The sequence below is a fragment of the Carcharodon carcharias genome, chromosome 15 (assembly GCF_017639515.1).
Source record: "Carcharodon carcharias isolate sCarCar2 chromosome 15, sCarCar2.pri, whole genome shotgun sequence".
Taxonomy (NCBI): domain Eukaryota; kingdom Metazoa; phylum Chordata; class Chondrichthyes; order Lamniformes; family Lamnidae; genus Carcharodon; species Carcharodon carcharias.
In genome coordinates this window covers 105064511-105082443 of record NC_054481.1, presented here as the reverse complement: position 1 = coordinate 105082443, position 17933 = coordinate 105064511, and the positions used below count along the sequence as shown (strand labels likewise).

Sequence of the window (17933 nt, the reverse complement as noted above, 5' to 3'; positions counted from 1 at the left end):
AGGGAGAGGCCTCCAACCTGAGGGCCAGGCCTCCAACCAGAGGGCCAGCAGCTCCGGAGCCTCGGCAGCCCCACTGGGAGAGGTGGTCGCTAGTGAGGCAGGTCTGGGGGGCTGTGGAGGCTAATTCAACATGGAGGCTCCCTCTGAAGAATTGAACATTCAACAAAATAGGCTGTGGCCACAGCTGCCTGGTCACCATTGTGAAGGGGAGTCCCTCCACAAGATGGCCTGCAGCCACAGCCATGGGTTTGGCCCTCAAAGCCTAAGTGGGAGACTCATTATTTTTAAATTGCTTCCCCAGTTCTAGATTTGCCTGTGAGGAGAAACACCCTCTCAGCATCTATCCTATTGAGCCCCCTCAGAAGGGAGGTGACCAGCTTCCAGCTCAGGCTGCAGTCACATCAGGTCAGGGGCCTGTCGACCATCTTGAAAAGCCAGATGGCGTGCTCTCAATTGGCACCTTAAGTGACCTAATTGGCTGTCTGTGGCTACCCACCACTGGTAGGCAGGTAGATGCCATCTCACAGAAGCTGTCTGCCTGAAAACAGGCCAGAAGCGGGAACATGGTGACAAACTGGCACACCAGCCAGTAACAAGAGATAGCCACCATGCCTGCCTCCAAACCCACCTCTGCCTTCATGACAAAATCCATTCCAACAAATCTTATTAGTTATTGTTTGTCCTATTGCTCAAATCTTCATTTATTATAAAATGGTTCCATTCCTGCACCAGTTTTAGCTCCCTTTATCCCAGCTACTCGTGTGAAGTGAAACTGCCTACAAATGGGTACAAGCTCTCCCATGTCGCTCCTGGCTGAACCGCTTTGACAGCTGTGTGAGGTCAGCAAAAATGGACTGGAGCATGCAGCGTGTGGATTGGCTCGTCATTCAGTACAGGAACTAGAACATACCATTAGTCCGAAGGGAACATTAAAACTGTCAACTGCTTCACCATTTTTGATTTATTTTACACTTTCCTTGAACTGATAATGTAATTCAATTTGAACTGTGGCTCCTGGATACGTCCAACCCAGACACTGGAGTTGACAATCGATACCTTTCTGTTGTGGGATTGTAATGGGTTGACATGGACTTTTCTGTTGTGGCACCTTGACAGACAATATTGGCTTAAAATGAGACAGTAGTAGATGCATGATGCCAACTCTCAATACTTCAAAATGGTTATGCTGAATGGCAAATTGGAGGGTTAGGAGGGAGTGCAACTTCAACCTAGTGGCTCTGTGCAGGACTGTCCAATCAGATAACGGCTAAACCATAGCAGTGCCAGGAATAACATTGCCAGTGTGCCTTCTTAATCCCAGCACCAAACAAAGCATTTTCTTACACGAGGCTTTGGTCCAAAGAGAAAAAGCCAAATTATACAAATTATTAGCAAGGGATAAAATATAGAAAGCAGCTGTTCAAATTATTACAAATGCAAAGGGCTAAATGGATGGCTCCAAATATTCTTGGCAAACTTACATTAAAACTGTATTCAGACTATGTTCAAACACGTCCCATTTAATCAGAACCATGCTGCTAGATGTAACTTTTTTTCATAACTGTCAGCTTTTTGGGCAAAATATCAATCCGTCCTACTTATTAAGCATTAACAAAACCCAACAATAGACATTCGTGGTGTCAAATGATCAATTTCCTCTGCGTGAGTTTGATCCATTCAGATTGTGACAAAAAAAATTATAGCTTTTTTTTTAAAAAAGATGTATTGTTTACTGGGTTTCTTGCTGGCCACTGCAAAGACGGGGATAAAACTGGTTACTGCTAGCTGTTCTTACAAGCTGCACAGATATACATTATGAGCTGGACTCACTCTGGACTATTGGCGTCAACTGATTCGTTCTGAAGTTATTAGATGGCCATTGTCCTTGGATGGGGACCCATCGCACCACTCATTCAAAATGTTTGGAATATATCAATAGGATTTCCCCAGAAGGGAAATCTTTACATTCGAATACACGTATCCTACAAGCCTGTTTACAGCACATATTGCTAGGTGGCTTTCATTGTATGGGCAAACGTTGCTTTGAAGGCCATGAATGTCCAGTCACTTAGATGAAAAGTCCTTTATTTTTATACCTCTTCAGAGGAATTTGGCAGCCGTGCATGGAGGCAGCAGTCAGTCTGTTACCAGCAGAGAAGTGGAATGAGTCAGTTTTCTCTGTAGTAGAATGCAGCCACAGTATTAAAGGAATGTTGCTTCAGAGATCAGTTTTAATATTAGGAGATTGTGCAGCACAAGTCTCTGTTTCTTCTAATTCAGAGAATAGTGAATTTGAGATTTAATATAAACCTGCTGTTTGTATTGTGGTACAGAATGAAACCAATGGCACAGATTCAATTGCCCTATCAGCTGTGGTGGCTCATGGAGATTTGCCACCTCACCTTGCTCCACACCTGCAGACTGGTGCCCCTTGGGCTATATATAACTCCATCTCTCTCCATTAGAGAGAAACCTATGGTCCTTTGTGGACAATGGCTAATTACCATTACCTGTTTGTATTTAAATACATTCACGTATGTCTTAGGGCTCACTTTTTTTTGTTTATTCAAAATCTACCAACATTTATATAGGTGTATATATATTTATCTATAGGTTTACAGCTGAGCTGCAGTCTGTTGGATTGTGAATTATTCAACTTACTGAGGATAAGGAAATCATGTAGTAACATACAAAATATTCCAGTAGGCTACAATACAGCTGTCTGTCCCGAGTGTTGTTATATTTACACTGATGTTGAGTGGTTAAAATGTACCTCACAGGGGATGTGATGCCCACTAATGGGAACAGCCACTGATGGCAAACCCAAGGAATTATCTAGTGTAACAATCCCCAAAAGGTTAACCATGACCATCACTAACTATTAACCATCAGCTATCCTTAATAGTTAACCCTCAGTGCATCAATGGTCGTTAACTCTCAGTTCGTCCCTAGTCTTTTAACCCTCAGACTATCCCTAGTCCATAGCCAGTCTATCTCTAAACTGGACATAAATTTGTATAACTCCAAGTCACACACTGGCCATGCTGTGGTTTATTGGCCCCTCCTGCTGGCGGGATCTTCCGGTCCCACCAAAGTCAATGGGCTTTTGAATGGCTCACTGCATTTTCCAGCCCCACCCCTGCCGGGACGGGGGAGGTAAAATTCTGCCCTGTGTTTCCCCCTCATTCTCACGTTCCTCCAACCCCTTCTCCTTCAGGAAAGCATCCAACCTGCCCTTAAATATGCCAATGCTGCCTGCTTCAACCACGTCCTGGGGCCTGATTTTAACTGTGTACATGAATGGGTTTGGAGTGATTTTAAAATTTCACTCCATGTGGCAGCGAGTTTCACTTTCTCACCATTCTTGGTGCAATATAATTCTTCCGAAATTCTGACCTGTCAGTGACTATTTTATATTTATTGCCCCTTGTTTTGAACTCATCCACAAGTGGAAACAATTTCTCGATATTCACCCTTATTAAACCCCTTCGTAATTTTAAAGCCACGCTTTTGGTCCTCCTTTCCGGAGAAAAGAGTTCCAGCCGGCTAAATGTTTCTTGATGATTGCATCTTCATCATTCCAGTAGCATCCTTAAAAATTTTCTCCAATGCTTCAGTATCCTTTTTCTGGTGGCCATAGTTGCATGTAGAACTCCAAATGTTGTATAAACAAGGTTCTATACAAATTTAATATTACCTCCTAGCTTTTGTAATTGATTTTCTTCTAGAAATGAATCCTAATACATTGTTTGCAATCTTTATGGTTTTATCAGCTTGTGTTGTTATCTTTAGTGATTCTGTATTCCCAGGTTCCTATTCTCCTCTAGTTTCTTACCTTCCCAGACTTAATTGGCTTCCTTATTCATCCTAAAAGTGATGCACTTCACCATATTGACTTTCATTTGCTGCTTATCTGTCCGCTCTGCGGGTCTGTTTATGTATTCCTGTATTTTGATCCAGTTCTCCATATTAGCTAGACCCCAATTTGCACATGCTTCCAATTTCTGAGTTCAAATTATTTACGTGAACAACAGTGGCTCCAGTGTGGAACCCGTGGGAGGCCACTTCCCACTTTCCACCACTTCAAGGAGCTTCTCTTAAATTCTACCCTTGTTTTTGGTTTTGTACCCTGCTTTAATCCATTCCACTACTACCAGGAGCCTAACTCTACTCATCCTGGATCTTTCCCTGAGCGTCTTATGTGGCACCTTATCAGAGGTCTTCTGAAAGTCCATGTATACCACACCGCCCCACCCTTATTTATTCTTTCTGTTACTTTTTCTAAGAATGCAACAGGCTGGTTAAACACTTCCCACCAGACAACCTCGAACATGTATCTATCAATCCATCTCAAACCCACAATCCTTGGTCCCCTTTATCAAAAACAGATGAGGTGCAATTACACATAACATTCAAACTTTGGAAGATCATTTTATTTTAAAATCCAAAAAGGTGAAGAGGAAACTTTTTAATTGTTAACTAGGTTAATTGTGGACTAAGTTTCCTAAAATTCCTTCCTTCCTTCTCTTTGGGGAGGAAAGTAGTCTATACTCCATACACTTTTTCCCAATGTCCCAGCTGAGTTTGGGAACTCCTCTTGTTGAGAAAGGTGAGCATTGGTGAGGATTACCTTTAGTTGCTATGGTACGAGTGCAGGGAAGAATTCTAAACACACCTGTGATTTGACTAGGATAGTTTGCTGACTTTGTGCTGCCATGGGGAAACCTCACCTTCTGTGATTGCACATTAGGGAACTTTTTCTGTCCATTTATGTCCGTCCCTAACCCAGGATTGCTGAGGCTAACCGCATGCCTGAACTTCATAAAGCTGATAGCATAAGAAATAGGAGGAGAAGTAGGTAATTTGGCCCCTTGAGACTGCTCCACCATTCAACAAGATCATGGCTGATCTGATTGTGGCTTTAACTCCTTTCCTGTCTGCCCCCCCTCCCTACCCCCCATAACCCTGGAGCCCCTTGTAGATCAAAATTCTGTCTAGTTCAGCCTCAAATATATTCAATGAACCAGCCTCCACTGTCCAGTGGGGTAGAGAATTTGAAAATTAATGACACTCAGAAGAAATTCCTCCTTATCTCTGTCTTAAATTGAAGACCACTTATTTTGAAACTGTGCCCTCGATTTCTAGATTCCCCCACAAGGGGAAACATCCTCTCAGCATCTACCCCATCAAGCCAGCTCAGAATCTTATATGTTTCAATAAGATCACCTCTCATTCTTCTAAACTCCAATGAGTGTAGGCCCAAACTGCTCAATCATTCCTTGTATGAATGATTTGGACGTGAACGTGGGGGTTATGATTGGGAAATTTGCAGATGACACAAAGATAAGCTGAGTAGTGGATATGTGGAGGATAGCCATAATCTCCAAAACGATATAGATGGGTTGGTGGAGTCGGCGGTAAAGTGGTACATGGATTTTAACATAGAGAAGTGTGAGGTCATACATTTAGGAAGGTCAAACAGTTACAGGGATTACACAATAAATGGGAATATACTAAGAGGGGTAGATGAAACAAGAGATCTTGGCGTACAAGTACACAGGTCCCTGTAGGCAGCAGTTCAAGTAGACAAGGTTGTAAAGAAGACATATGGAATGCTCTCCTTCATTGGCAGAGGTTTAGAATATAAAAGTAAGGATATAATGTTGGAATTGTATAAAACACTGGTGAGGCCACAACTGGAGTATTGTGCGCAGTTCCAGTCACCACATTACAGGAAGGATGTAATAGCTCTGGAGAGAGTGCAGAGGAGGTTTACAAGAATGTTGCCAGGATTAGAAAAGTGTAGCTACGAGGAGAGATTGGATAGGTTGGGTTTATTTTCCTTCGAACAAAGAAGGCTGAGAGGTGACTTAATTGAGGTGTACAAAATTATGAGGGGAATAGATAGAGTGTACAGGATAAAATTGTTTCCCTTGATGGAGAATTCTAGAACCAGGAGACTTAGATTCAAAATAAGTGGCAGAAGGTGTAGGGGGGACATGAGGAAGAACTTTTTTTATGCAGAGGGTAGTGGGTGTTTGGAATTCGCTGCCCAAGTTGGTGGTAGAGGCAGAAACTCTAAATTCTTTTTAAAAATACCTAGATCTGCACCTAAAGCACTGTAAGCTGCAGGGCTATGGGCCGAGTGCAGGAAGGTGGGATTAAAAAGGACACCTAGGTGTCCTTGGGCTGGCATGGACAAGATGGGCCGAATGGCCTCCTTCTGTGCTATAACTTTTCTATGGTTCCATGGTTCTAACCCTTCATCCCAGGAAGCAGTCTAGTGAAACTTCTCTGAACTGCCTCCAATGCAAAAAAAAATCCCCTTATTACGTGAAAACTCTACAGTGCTCTAGATGTGGTCTCACCAATGCCACACAGTTATCTATGTTCAGGCAAGTGTAACTGTGAATTGTGTCCACAAGGAAGTCAGGAGAGGAGCAAAGCTGCCCAACATACTATAATAAACAAGTAATAAAGATTCAAGAGTTCCTTAAAATGAACTGCACTAAAGGCGTGATCATTTCATTACTTACCAAGGGGGCCAGGCTCTGTCGGTTCTGTTTCAAAATTTGTACCTATTTAAAAAAGAAAAGAATGTTATTTAGCTACATCCAGTGACCCCCAATTAATCACTTAAACAGGAAGTTTCTGGGCACTGCAAGTACTACAAAGTGACTGTTAAATGGAGGGCATTTTGATAAGAATAGAAATAAAAACAAAAAACTGTAGATGCTGGAAATCCAAAACAAAAACAGAATTACCTGGCAAAACTCAGCAGGTTCATGAGGACTCGAAACGTCAACTCTTTTCTTCTCCGCCGATGCTGCCAGACCTGCTGAGTTTTTCCAGGTAATTCTGTTTTTGTTTTTGATAAGAATAGCCTCATTTGTACCAAAGTTTCTTTCACTCCTCAGGCTGTCGGTCCACCAACACCTCAAATTTTAAAAACCTCATCCTGTATTCTGATCCCTCCATAGCCTCAGCCCTTGCCATCTCGGTAACCTCCTCCAGCCCTCTGAGGACTCTGTGTTCTGTGTTCTTTCACTCCTCCCCTCTTGTGTATCCCTGGTTTCCTTTGTTCCTCCATTGGATTCAGTACCTTCAGTTATCTTGGCCCTAGGCTCTGGAGGCCTCTTCCTAAACCTCTCCACTGCTCCGTCTTCCTCTATGACCTTCCTTCAAACCTATCTCTTCAATCCAATCTTGGTTACCTGTCCTCCTATCTCTTTCATTGGCTCGCTGCCATTTTAGGTCTAATTATGCTTCTCTGAAGCACCTTGGGATGTTTTATAATTTTAAAGGCACCACGCAAATGCAAGTTGTTGTTGAATATGAACTTTAACCTAGATGTTATGGTATTCGTGATTTTTGTTTATCCTGTCAAACTTTCTGAAGACAGTTTTCTTGGACCCTGTCCCAAATGTGTTGACTGCCTCCACTGCCTCACTCAAATTCTTTGTGGGAGACTGAACGTGTTCAGCAACAGGCTTTGCAAATGTTGGAAACATCAAAGGACCCTCTGTCCTCGACTGCCATCGACACGTTATTCCCAGCAGGGAGAGCAGTTGTCAATTATCTTTCCCCTTTTTTAACCCAGGGATTCTGAGGCGAACAGTGATCTAACCCAGCACAGAATGGGGATCAAACTTGGAACCTCCCTAGTTTGTATAGTTCAGTTGTTCACTGTATAGACTCTCAAACATTGATTCATAGAATCCGTATAAGATGGGATATAGTGTAACAATAACTGACACAATGTCTCTGTATAACTTGTTACATTTAATCTACACCCATACGGTCTGTACAATGCCCTTCAGTACCTAAATCAGTCAAGATCTCTGAGGTCTGGACTGGTGGAAAGATTACTGGTGGAAGAAATCCAGGATCTATAAGAGAATGACAGCCAGTCAGTTGAGAATAACAGGGGGTTACTTGGACCATGAGCCTTGGTCTTCTTGGGTCAATTGATTCCTGGACCTCACACCAATCACCCCAAACCACATTTGTATTGTATCGCAACCTGTATGGCTGGCAACCGAGTTGCTCATAATTGTTTTGGTGAGAGTTTAGTCACTGGAATTCGTAAATGTAGAATCAGAAATCATTTATTCCATCAAAGCTGCTCCAACCGTAGTTAACTTACAATCAACCTTATCACTATTTACTTAATCTTCCATGACATTCTGTAATTTACCTCACCATGAACTCTAACCCATCCATTTTAATGTTCTTCCACAGGCCAAGTATAATCTACATTCTACATTACAACAGTGACTGCACATCCAAAAGTACTTCATTGGCTGTAAAGTGCTTTAGGACATCCTGAGATCATGAAAGGCACTATATAAATGCAAGGTTAATTTTTTTTCTTCTCTTTGTCACTCAATTAAACTCCTGTATATGTATTTCCTGATCCCTCAAATCTAATCAAGCAGAACTTCAGAATATTTACCATTCTCACATCCCCATTACTCAACCTTGTAGTTGTCCAGATTAGGTCACCATCTCATGGGAAGGAGAATATCACCTCCTGTGGGTTGCTTAATTAGTATGTTTGTCTCCAAGCCAGGAGGTTTTGGGTTCAAATCCTACTCCAGATGAGTACAAAATTTAGGCTGAAACTTCAGTAATACTGCATTGTTGGAGCTATTATCCTCTGGCAAGATAATTAAGAGGTCTCATGACCTCTTAATGCGCTAGTGTTAATTTTCCAAAATTCGCTAGATTCTGGAAAGGTTCCATCAGATTGGAGAGTAGCAAATATAACCCCTCTATTCAAGAAGGAAGGGAGGCAGAAAACAGGAAACTGTAGGCCAGTTAGCTTGATGTCTGTCGTGGGGAAGTTATTAGAATCAATCATTTAAGGAGGTTATAGCTGGGCACTTACAATAGCTCAAGGCAATAGGGAAGAGTCAGCATGGTTTTGTGACAGGAAAATCATGTTCAACCAATTTATTGGAGTCTTTTGAAGGAGTAACATGCACAGTGGATAAAGGGGAGCCTGTAGATGTACTGTACTTTGATTTCCTGAAGGCATTTGATAAGGTGCCACATCAAAGATTATCACAGAAAATAAAAGCTCATAGAGTAGTGGGTAACATAATAGCATGGATAGAAGATTGGCTGACTGGCTGAAAGCAGAGAGTATGCATAAATGGGTCTTTTTCTGATTGGCAGGATGTGACAAGTGGAGTCCTACAGTACTGGGGCCTCAACTTTTTATGATTTACATCAATGACTTAGATGAGGGGAGTGAAGACATGGTAGCTAAATTTACAGATGGTAAAAGGTAGGAAAGTATATTGTGAAGAGGACATGAGGTTGTAGATGGATACAGATCTGGTAAATGGGGCTTAATGTGGGAAAATATGGAGTTATTCACTTTGGCAGGAAGAACAAAAATGCAGAGTATTACTTAAATGGAGAACAGCTGCATAATTCTGAGGTGTAGAGGCATCGAGGTGTTCTAGTACATAAGTCACAAAAAGTTAATATGCAGATACAGCAAGTAATTAAGAATGCTAATGGAATGTTATCCTTTACTATGAGAGGGATTGAACATAAAAGTAAGGATGTTATGCTTCGGTTATACAGGGCATTGGTGAGACCACACCTCGAATACTGTGTGCAGTTTTGATCTCCTTATTTAAGGAAGAATGTAAATGCAATGGAGGTGGTTCAAAGGAGGTTTACTAGACTGATACCTGGAATGAATGGGTTTTCTTATGAGGAAAGGTTGGACAGACTGGGCTTGTTTCCATTGGAGTTTAGAAGAGTGAGGGGTGATTTGATTGAAGTATACAAGGTTCTGAATGGCCTTGACAAGGTGAACATCAAAAGGATGTTTCCTCTTGTGGGTGAGTCCAGAACTAGGGGCACTGTTTTAAAATTAGAAGGTCACCCTTTTAGGACAGATGAGGAGAAATTTTTTGCGGGTTGTGTGACTTTGGAATTCTCTGCCTCAGGTGGTAGAGGCGGGGTCATTGAATATTTTTAAGGCAGAGGTAGGTAGATTCTTAATGGGCAAGGGAGTCAAAGGTTATTGGGGTTCGATGGGAATGTGGAAATCGAAACAAGACGATCAGCTATGATCTTATTAAATGGCAGAGCAGGCTCGAGGGGTCGAATGGTCTACTCCTCTTCCTCCTACTTATGTAAAACAACAAAATGATGTAGTGGCTAATAAAATGCAAATCTTATTCTGTTATCCCAGAAGACTCCAATCCTGTTTCCAGGTACTTTTGCAGTTCCTTCATGAGGGCGTTCATTGTTCTGGCTTCAGCTGCTCTTGTTGAGTGTCTTATTCTGATTCCATTCTACCTTTGCAGTTAGGATCTAGGTTTAGGTCATGTATTTTATCCGTGTTTTTCGACTACGTTGTAAATTGAGGGAAACTGTACCCAGTGTGACAGCACTAACATTACGAGTGACTATACTTTAAAGAGTACCCCACTAGGACATCTTGAGATTGTGAAATATACTATAAAATCCAAGTCTATCAGGAAAGGATGAAGGAGGAAAGGCCAACAAGGGTTGGGTTATCAGGAATCTGTTCCACTGGTGCACAATGGGCAGATGCGCTTAGGTTTCATTGTGGGCGAAATTGTTAATGCTGTTTTTCCATGACACTGACTGTGTCTGTGTGCAGGGTCCAAGCTCGTTTACACAGGATTCCCCTGGGCATTGCTGGACAATAGTGTAAACAACTGGGATACTGTCCAGATGTCGGACCATGCCACAACCATTAACAAAAAAAAGAAATACAAACAGAGAAACAGCTGGACCCAATTGCACCACACTAATATCTGCTGGCACATGCCCAGCTCCCTGAAAATGTTCCTCTCATTCTGAGATCACTCCTTTCTCCTCCTCCCCTCCATCCCCCTGCCAAACTAATGCACTCTCCTTCCATGAGGCCCCCCCCGAGCACCTCTAGAGGTCTCACCATCTTGTCTCAGATATAACTATCCTGTTTCACTGCATTCCTTACCTCAACAGCCAATGCTGTTTTGCCCTTTTTAACCATTTCCCAGTCTCATTCCCCCCCTCCTTGTGCCCCTTTCTTCTCCACCACCACCCAGAGATTTCCAACTGTATGTGAAAAACATCTTTGAGGAGTCCTTCCATCATGCCTGCTGAAAATCAGCCCCAATGATTTGTCACTATGGAAACAGGTATGAAAATTGGGCTTTGTTTGTGAAAGTTTTCCTTAATTTCTTTGCCTTGTGGTGTTATCTGATGTGCAGTCAGTGGGGAATGGAATGTACCATTTTTACGAGAGCACAGGGAGGCGCAAAAGTTCTAGTAACTCTTCATCTCACAAGTAAAAATGTATGAATGTGCCTGAACTCAAGCCCAGCACCTTCAGAGGCTTTTTTAAATTCATTCACGGATGTGGATATCACAGACAAGGCCAGCATTTATTGCCTATTCCCAGTTGCCCTTAAGCAAGTGGTAGTGAGCCATCTTATTGAAATTCTGCAGTTCACTTGGTGTTGGGACACCCACAATGGTGTTAGGGAGTTCCAAGATTTTGACCCAGCTACGATGAGGTGTGTGACTTGGAAGGAAACCTGCAGGTGGTGATGTTCCCAGGTGTCCGCTGCCCTTCTCCCTCTAGACGGTAGAGATTTTGCGGCTTTGGAAGGTGCTGTTGAAGGAATCTTAGTGATTTGCTGTAGTGTATCTTGTTATATGATACACACTACTGCCCCTGTACAGTTGGCGGAGGAGGGAGTGAACATTTAAGATGGTGGATGGGGTGCCAATCAGGTGGGCTGCTTTGCCTTGGATGGTGGTGTTAAGCCCCTTGAGTGTCTTTGGAGCTGCTTTCATCCAGGCAAGTGGACAATATTTCATCATAGTACTGACTTATGCCTTGTAGATGGTGGACAGGCTTTTGGGAGTCAGGCAGTGAGTTTACTCACCGCAGAATTCCCAGCCTCTGACCTGCTATTGTAGTCATAGTATTTATGTGAATGGTCCAGTTAAGTTTCTGGTAAATGATGATTCCTACCCCAGGGTGTTGATGGTGGGGGTTTCAGTGATGGCAATGTCATTGAATGACAAAGGGAGATGGTTAGATTATCTCTTGTTGGAGATGGTCATTGCCTGTGGCGCAAATGTTATTTACTACTTATCAGCCCAAGCCTGAATGTTGTTGAGGTCTTGTTGCAAAACCCTGTGCAATCAACTAACATCCCGACTTCTGACCTTATGATGGAAGGAAGGTCATTGATGAAGCAGTTGAAGATGTTTGGGCCTAGGACATTACCCTGAGGAACTCCTGCAGTGGTGTCCTGAGGCTGAGATGATTGGCCTCCAACAACCACAGCCATCTTCCTATATGCTAGGTATGACACCAACCAGTGGAGAGTTTTCCATCTGACTCTCATTGACTTCAATTTTGTTAGGGCTCCTTGATGTCACACACTTGGTGAAATGTTGCTTTAATGTCAAGGGCAGTCATTCTCACCTCACCCCTTTTGTCCCTGTTTGGATAAAAGGCTGTAATGAAGTCTGGTTCTGGCAGAACCCAAACTGAGCATTGGTGAGCGGTTTATTGCTGAGTATGTGCCACTTGATAGAAAGTGTCAACAACAGTGCTATAAGTTTGCTGATTGAAAGTATTGGTAAGGGGTGGTAATTGGTGAGGTTGAATTTGTCCTGCTTTTTGTGGTCAGGTATAAATTTTCTACATTGCCAGGTGGATACCAGTATTGTAGCTGTACGGGAACAGCTTGGCTAGAGGTGCAGCTAGTTCTGGAGCACAAGTCTTCAGCATTGCAGCCCAGATGTTGTCAGGGCCCATCGATTTGTCATATCCAGTGCACTCAACCATTTTTTGGTATCACATGGAGTGAAATCAAATTGACTGAAGTCTTGCTTCTGTGATGGAGACTTCAGGAGGAGGCTGAGATGAATCATCCGCTTGGCACTTCTGGCTGAAGATGCTTGCAAACACTTCAGCCATGTCTCGTACACTCTCATGCAGGACTCTGACATAGAGGACGGGCAAGTTCATGGAGCCCCCTCATACTGTTGTTTAATTGTTCACCACCATTCATGACTGGTTGTGACAGCACTGCAGAGCTTGGTTCTGATCCATTGATTGTGGGATCGCTTAGCTCCGTCTATACAATACTGCTTCTGCCGCCCAGCATTCATTCTGTGTTGTGGCTTCACCAGGTAGATGCCTCACTTTTGGATATGCCTGGTGCTGCTCCTGCCATGCTCCCCTACATTCCAGAAGTAGGGAGAAAGAGATTTAAGGAGAAAAATATATTTTCACTAAACTGATGAGTTTACCATGATAGTAGTTTCCACATTCTGCTGCAAAGAGTGTTTAAAAACAGATCATTAATTATATGAGCTACATTTATGGAGTGTACCTCTGGCATCAAGGCTGCTCCTGACTGCTGCACTGAGTTCAGAGTGTAGAACTCAGATATGTGTAATATTTTTACAGACACAGTATTCCTAGTTCATTGTCTTATTGATATAGATCAAAGTACAATATCAGTCCTTACCAGTATAATCGAACTCTGGATTATAATCATTTGCACCTGGGGAAGGAGAAAAGAGCAAGTTGTCATTGCAGGTTGTCAATGGCTTCCATCTTGTTTAAAACACTGGCACAATGATGTGAAAAATGAACTGTGCCCTGTTGGCTCGTTTAACTCGTTTAAGCAGTGTCTGTCATTTCTATGGGGTGTCCCAATCTCCTGCTGTAGCATTGGTGGAAATCCTGGAGAAATGGCAGAAATAGCCAGTTTTGCCAGGGGTTTCTGTGGGAGATCAGGAACCCCTGTGGGTAACACCACATCTTTCACCTCTTCTGTAACTCATTAATCCCAAGCGAGTAATACACAATCATTCTTAGCTTGTACCCTCCCTCCCTGTAGATCCAATGGAGTATTGATGGGGTGGGGAGGATGATGACTAAAATAAAGATCATCAGGAATACATCCTGATCAACTACCATGGTGATGAGGAGGAGGGGCTGGATGTTAATGATGAGGGTGACAATGGTTCACTAAAGGCCACCCACGAGTTCCTGCTCAAACCTTCTGCCCCAATCCTCTCCAACTTGCCCTCCTGTACCGTTTTGCTTCTTTACTTCCAGGCAACACAAAATATTTTTTCACCCTGGGCCAGTTAGATAGTGTAGGTGAGGATGTACTGACTGATTCACACACTAAGCACAGGGGAGCCAGAAGCGCTAAGAAGTGGGTATCTCTGTGGGGCCTCTCCGGTCAAGGCTGGGGCCAAAGCTGGAGTCACAGGGCCCAGAATCTGTGCCCGAGCAAAGGATGCGTGTGCAAGCTCAGATGTGCGACAACTGGCAGGTGTGACTCTTAGGGTGAGATTTTCTGCCCCTGCCTGCCTCCGGGATCCTCCGGTCCCGCCGAAAGCCAATGGACTTTTGGCTGAGCCGCTGAATCTCCTGTAGTGGGTTCCGCCACAATGAGGCCAAAAACTCCTGGCCTCACAGCTTTCATGTGCAGCAACATGACGGAAGGTTTCTCTGCACTGCAGGCACCAATGGAGTGACTGGGAGGGCTGCTGCAGGCACCCGGCATCTCACCCCTGCCACCAAATCCAACAAGTTGCCAGGGACCTGTCAGTGAATCTACCTTCTCCGAAGCACAGGCAGCAGCTCTGGTGGATAACAGGACAATAGACAGAACTCTGCATAATAGCTTATATACCATGGCCGCCATGATGAGTGCTGCTGTCTCAAGATTTGACAGCTGCCATTAGATCAGCCTTCTCTCCAATCAGTGTGGTGGTAACAGCTGGAGTTCACCTACCTGACAGTGCCATCTATTAGGAGAGCAGGAAATGGCAGGCTTCTGGCCATCATACTCATAGCGCCACAAAAGTGAAATATGGGGATGTTATTAGGCTGCCCTTGAGCAAGCCCTGGAGCTGCAGCTTGTGTCTTCCATGGGGTGTAAGGATGGAGTAATATCTGGTTGGCTGTATCATCCTCAAATGCAGCCAGACTCTCCTTTGACCCATCTTGTGTCACTTCTCCACTCTTTTGATGTTGTATAAAGTACGCCCAAAGGAAATCATATACCTGCTCCTGCGAATCCTCCAACTGTGGAAAGGGGGTGGGGAATGGGCGGGCAAAAATCAACTGATGGTCTGACCCTGGAAGAAGCAAATTTAGAGTTTGTAGGCAGAATAGGAGGGAAAAACTGGCTTCCTTATGGCAGAGTAGCTATTCAAACTCTCTAGCTTCAGGCTCTCAAACGCTTATTTCCGCTTGATCTTGCTCTAGGTTTCCTGTCATATAAAACCACTAAACCTCAAAATCTGAGTGCCACTGACCCTCATTTTGCCAAGTGTAAATAATGTTAGTTGGGAAGTGGTGAATGGATTGCATTGAAGTTCAAAAACCTTACAGAATTCCAGTAAGCTTATAAACGACAGAACAGGTTTTGCTTGATTTGAAAAAGTTTCCTGTGCCTTTTATGTACTGCTAATGTGTTGAGAATAGTCTAGGAAAATCATGCCCTTATATTAGGCTTGTTGAATATAGATATTAAACCCAGTCCAGTACTTGGAACATATATCCCTGGTCCACCCTAGGCCAGTTGTGGAAATATCTATTCAAGGCCTACTTTTGGGCCAGTTCTGCAGATATTTGTACCCAATCTGACTTAGGCTTGCACCTGATGCCACCCTTCGCCCTCTGATGTTACAATGAGACGCACAATCAAAGTAGCTACAGATGTGGTGAGGGATTGGAATGGAGATGTTGAAGATGTCACAAAGCCATGTTCTAGAGTCAACAGTTGGCAATTCCATCATTCCTGCTCTGGTCTTGTACTAGAAATGTATCTTCATGAAAACACTAAGGTAATTAAATCCTAACCTGTGCAATATTCAGATTTGGGATTTAGAACCTGTAGATATAAGTGAGCAGAGCCTTACTTAGCTGGGTATCGTATTGTGCATACTGTGGCTGTAGAGGGTACAGGTGAGTGTCTGGCAGTTCTTCATACTGACCCTGAAGCATCGCTGCAAAAACAAACAAATGGTGAGACAGAGATCACAGGAATTATATTTACTTCACCTTCTCAACAAGGCAAAATTAAAGTTTACAATCTGAGTGCTGACCATTCTTTCATTTCTTGCCTTCTATTAAGTCGATGGAAAAAGAAATTGGAAGAGATGTAGAAGAGATTCCAGATTTACAATTACCCATTTTATACTACTGCACGTAGTCAAGATCAAGCCCACACTCTGCAATCTTCCTTTATCTCTATTTTCTTAAAACCATTTAAGGTCAATTTTCCTCTAGACTTTCTCTTGTTCTTCCTAAACTAGAATACTTGATGCTACAGCCTCTTCCTCCTCCCTGCATTCTCAATGTGTTGAAATCTTGCTGTGTCTTGTTCCAACTTGGGTATTCCCCCCCACCCCCATCGTCTATTGGTTTTAAAACTCTCACTTGGCATCAACTCGCCACTTTACTTCTTCATTGTTCCTACTCTTCAACCTTCATGTAACTTACACCTTGACTCTTCACCCTTCTTACCTTCAGGTCCTTATCCTCAGGTCCTCATTGGGATAGAATGTCCCTGGGATGCTGATTGGATCTACACTGCATGCTTGTACTCACTCAGTTAATGACACAGTCTGGAGAGGCAGCACAATGTGTGACAACAAGGCTGGTTTTCCTGGTGTGTGCGTCAGTGGTGGAGCCACAGTTGCAGCAGAGGTCACAGCTATGAGGCTCACTGTAGGATAAATTACTCCACAGAAACTTCCTGGTGATCTGTTCCTGTCATCTTGCCAGGAATGTTCTAACATAACTGTCATGGGGCTATTCCTCCAATGTAATCCCCTACCCAATTTGGGAATGCCCTGCCTATATACTGTTTGACTACACATTGCAGGTCCAACTCTGTGCCTCACATCCTTTATCAAAAGATCTTCTCCCAAGATGAAAGGTGGGTGCAGTTAAGAGGACAACTTCTTCATATTGTTGTGCAGCTCCAGATCAAAGACCAATGGAGAACAGAAGCCATTCTGATTTGTTTCAGCCCAACTAATGGGATAAAGCTGAAATGTAATTGGATATGGTTGGTCATGCAAGACCATACCAGGAATATACCCATTCCTTTGACTTATATATTTTTATAACAGTTGTCTCCCTACTGGCCTGAGGGTGTTAACTTCTTCCTAGGGTACAGTTCCATGCAACAGCCAGCAGTCCTCTGGCTCTCCCCCAAATATGAGCCTAATCTAGGAGTGTCCATTCAACCGAAGAGACATTACAGTGGAACTCACTCCCATCCTGGCCCCAGACACATAGACACATACTTTGCAGCACAAGTCACTGAATCAGGATCAGAATTGCCTTGATTATTCATTACCTACCCAGGGACTCCCCAAGGCCAATTGTACTGCCAACCTACAATCATCTAAGACCAGCAAAGTGAGGAGAGGATGAAAGGAAACGGAGAGAAAAATGCGTTCAGCAGAAATTCCAGTTACTGAAGTGAAGCATTTTTGACACTGCTTCATGTATTTTGTACTCACCGGGCAGACAGAGAAGGACAAGGCAGGCGGCTCTTGCAGCCATGTCTGCAGTCAAGATGTGCTTGTGGAGTAGTTAGTGTGCCTGGAATTCTATCATGGGAGAACAGATAGAGGCGTTAGCACGAAAATATCTGAGTGTTCCACAGATTAGATCAGACAGAGTGGCTCCCAGTGAGGCCCCCACTATTTACAGCATAAACAACAGAAATCCAGTGAACTATCTGTTTAACTCTCCACCAAGAGAGCTGCAGATGGAACACCCCTAAAGGAGACAATTCAAAACTCAAGTTCCTCCCTCCGAGCCTGGAGATACGAATCCCATTTGTGCCCCACACATTTAACAATCTCCTGTGAAACAGCATCAGACAGAA

The 17933-nt window shown here is 43.4% G+C and overlaps 1 protein-coding gene across 1 annotated transcript in view; it reads right to left on the bottom strand.

The window, feature by feature from the left end:
* Positions 1 to 17933, bottom strand: part of mfap2 (microfibril associated protein 2) — a 40614-nt gene that overhangs the window by 16408 nt on the left and 6273 nt on the right. Inside the window, exons 2-5 of the mRNA XM_041206846.1 lie at positions 17563 to 17652; positions 15949 to 16035; positions 13533 to 13568; positions 6537 to 6578 (exon numbers count right to left, since the gene is read on the bottom strand). Of these exons, the coding sequence (XP_041062780.1) occupies positions 6537 to 6578; positions 13533 to 13568; positions 15949 to 16035; positions 17563 to 17605 (208 nt within the window). The 5' untranslated portion in view covers positions 17606 to 17652. The remainder of the gene's footprint in view (positions 1 to 6536; positions 6579 to 13532; positions 13569 to 15948; positions 16036 to 17562; positions 17653 to 17933) is intronic.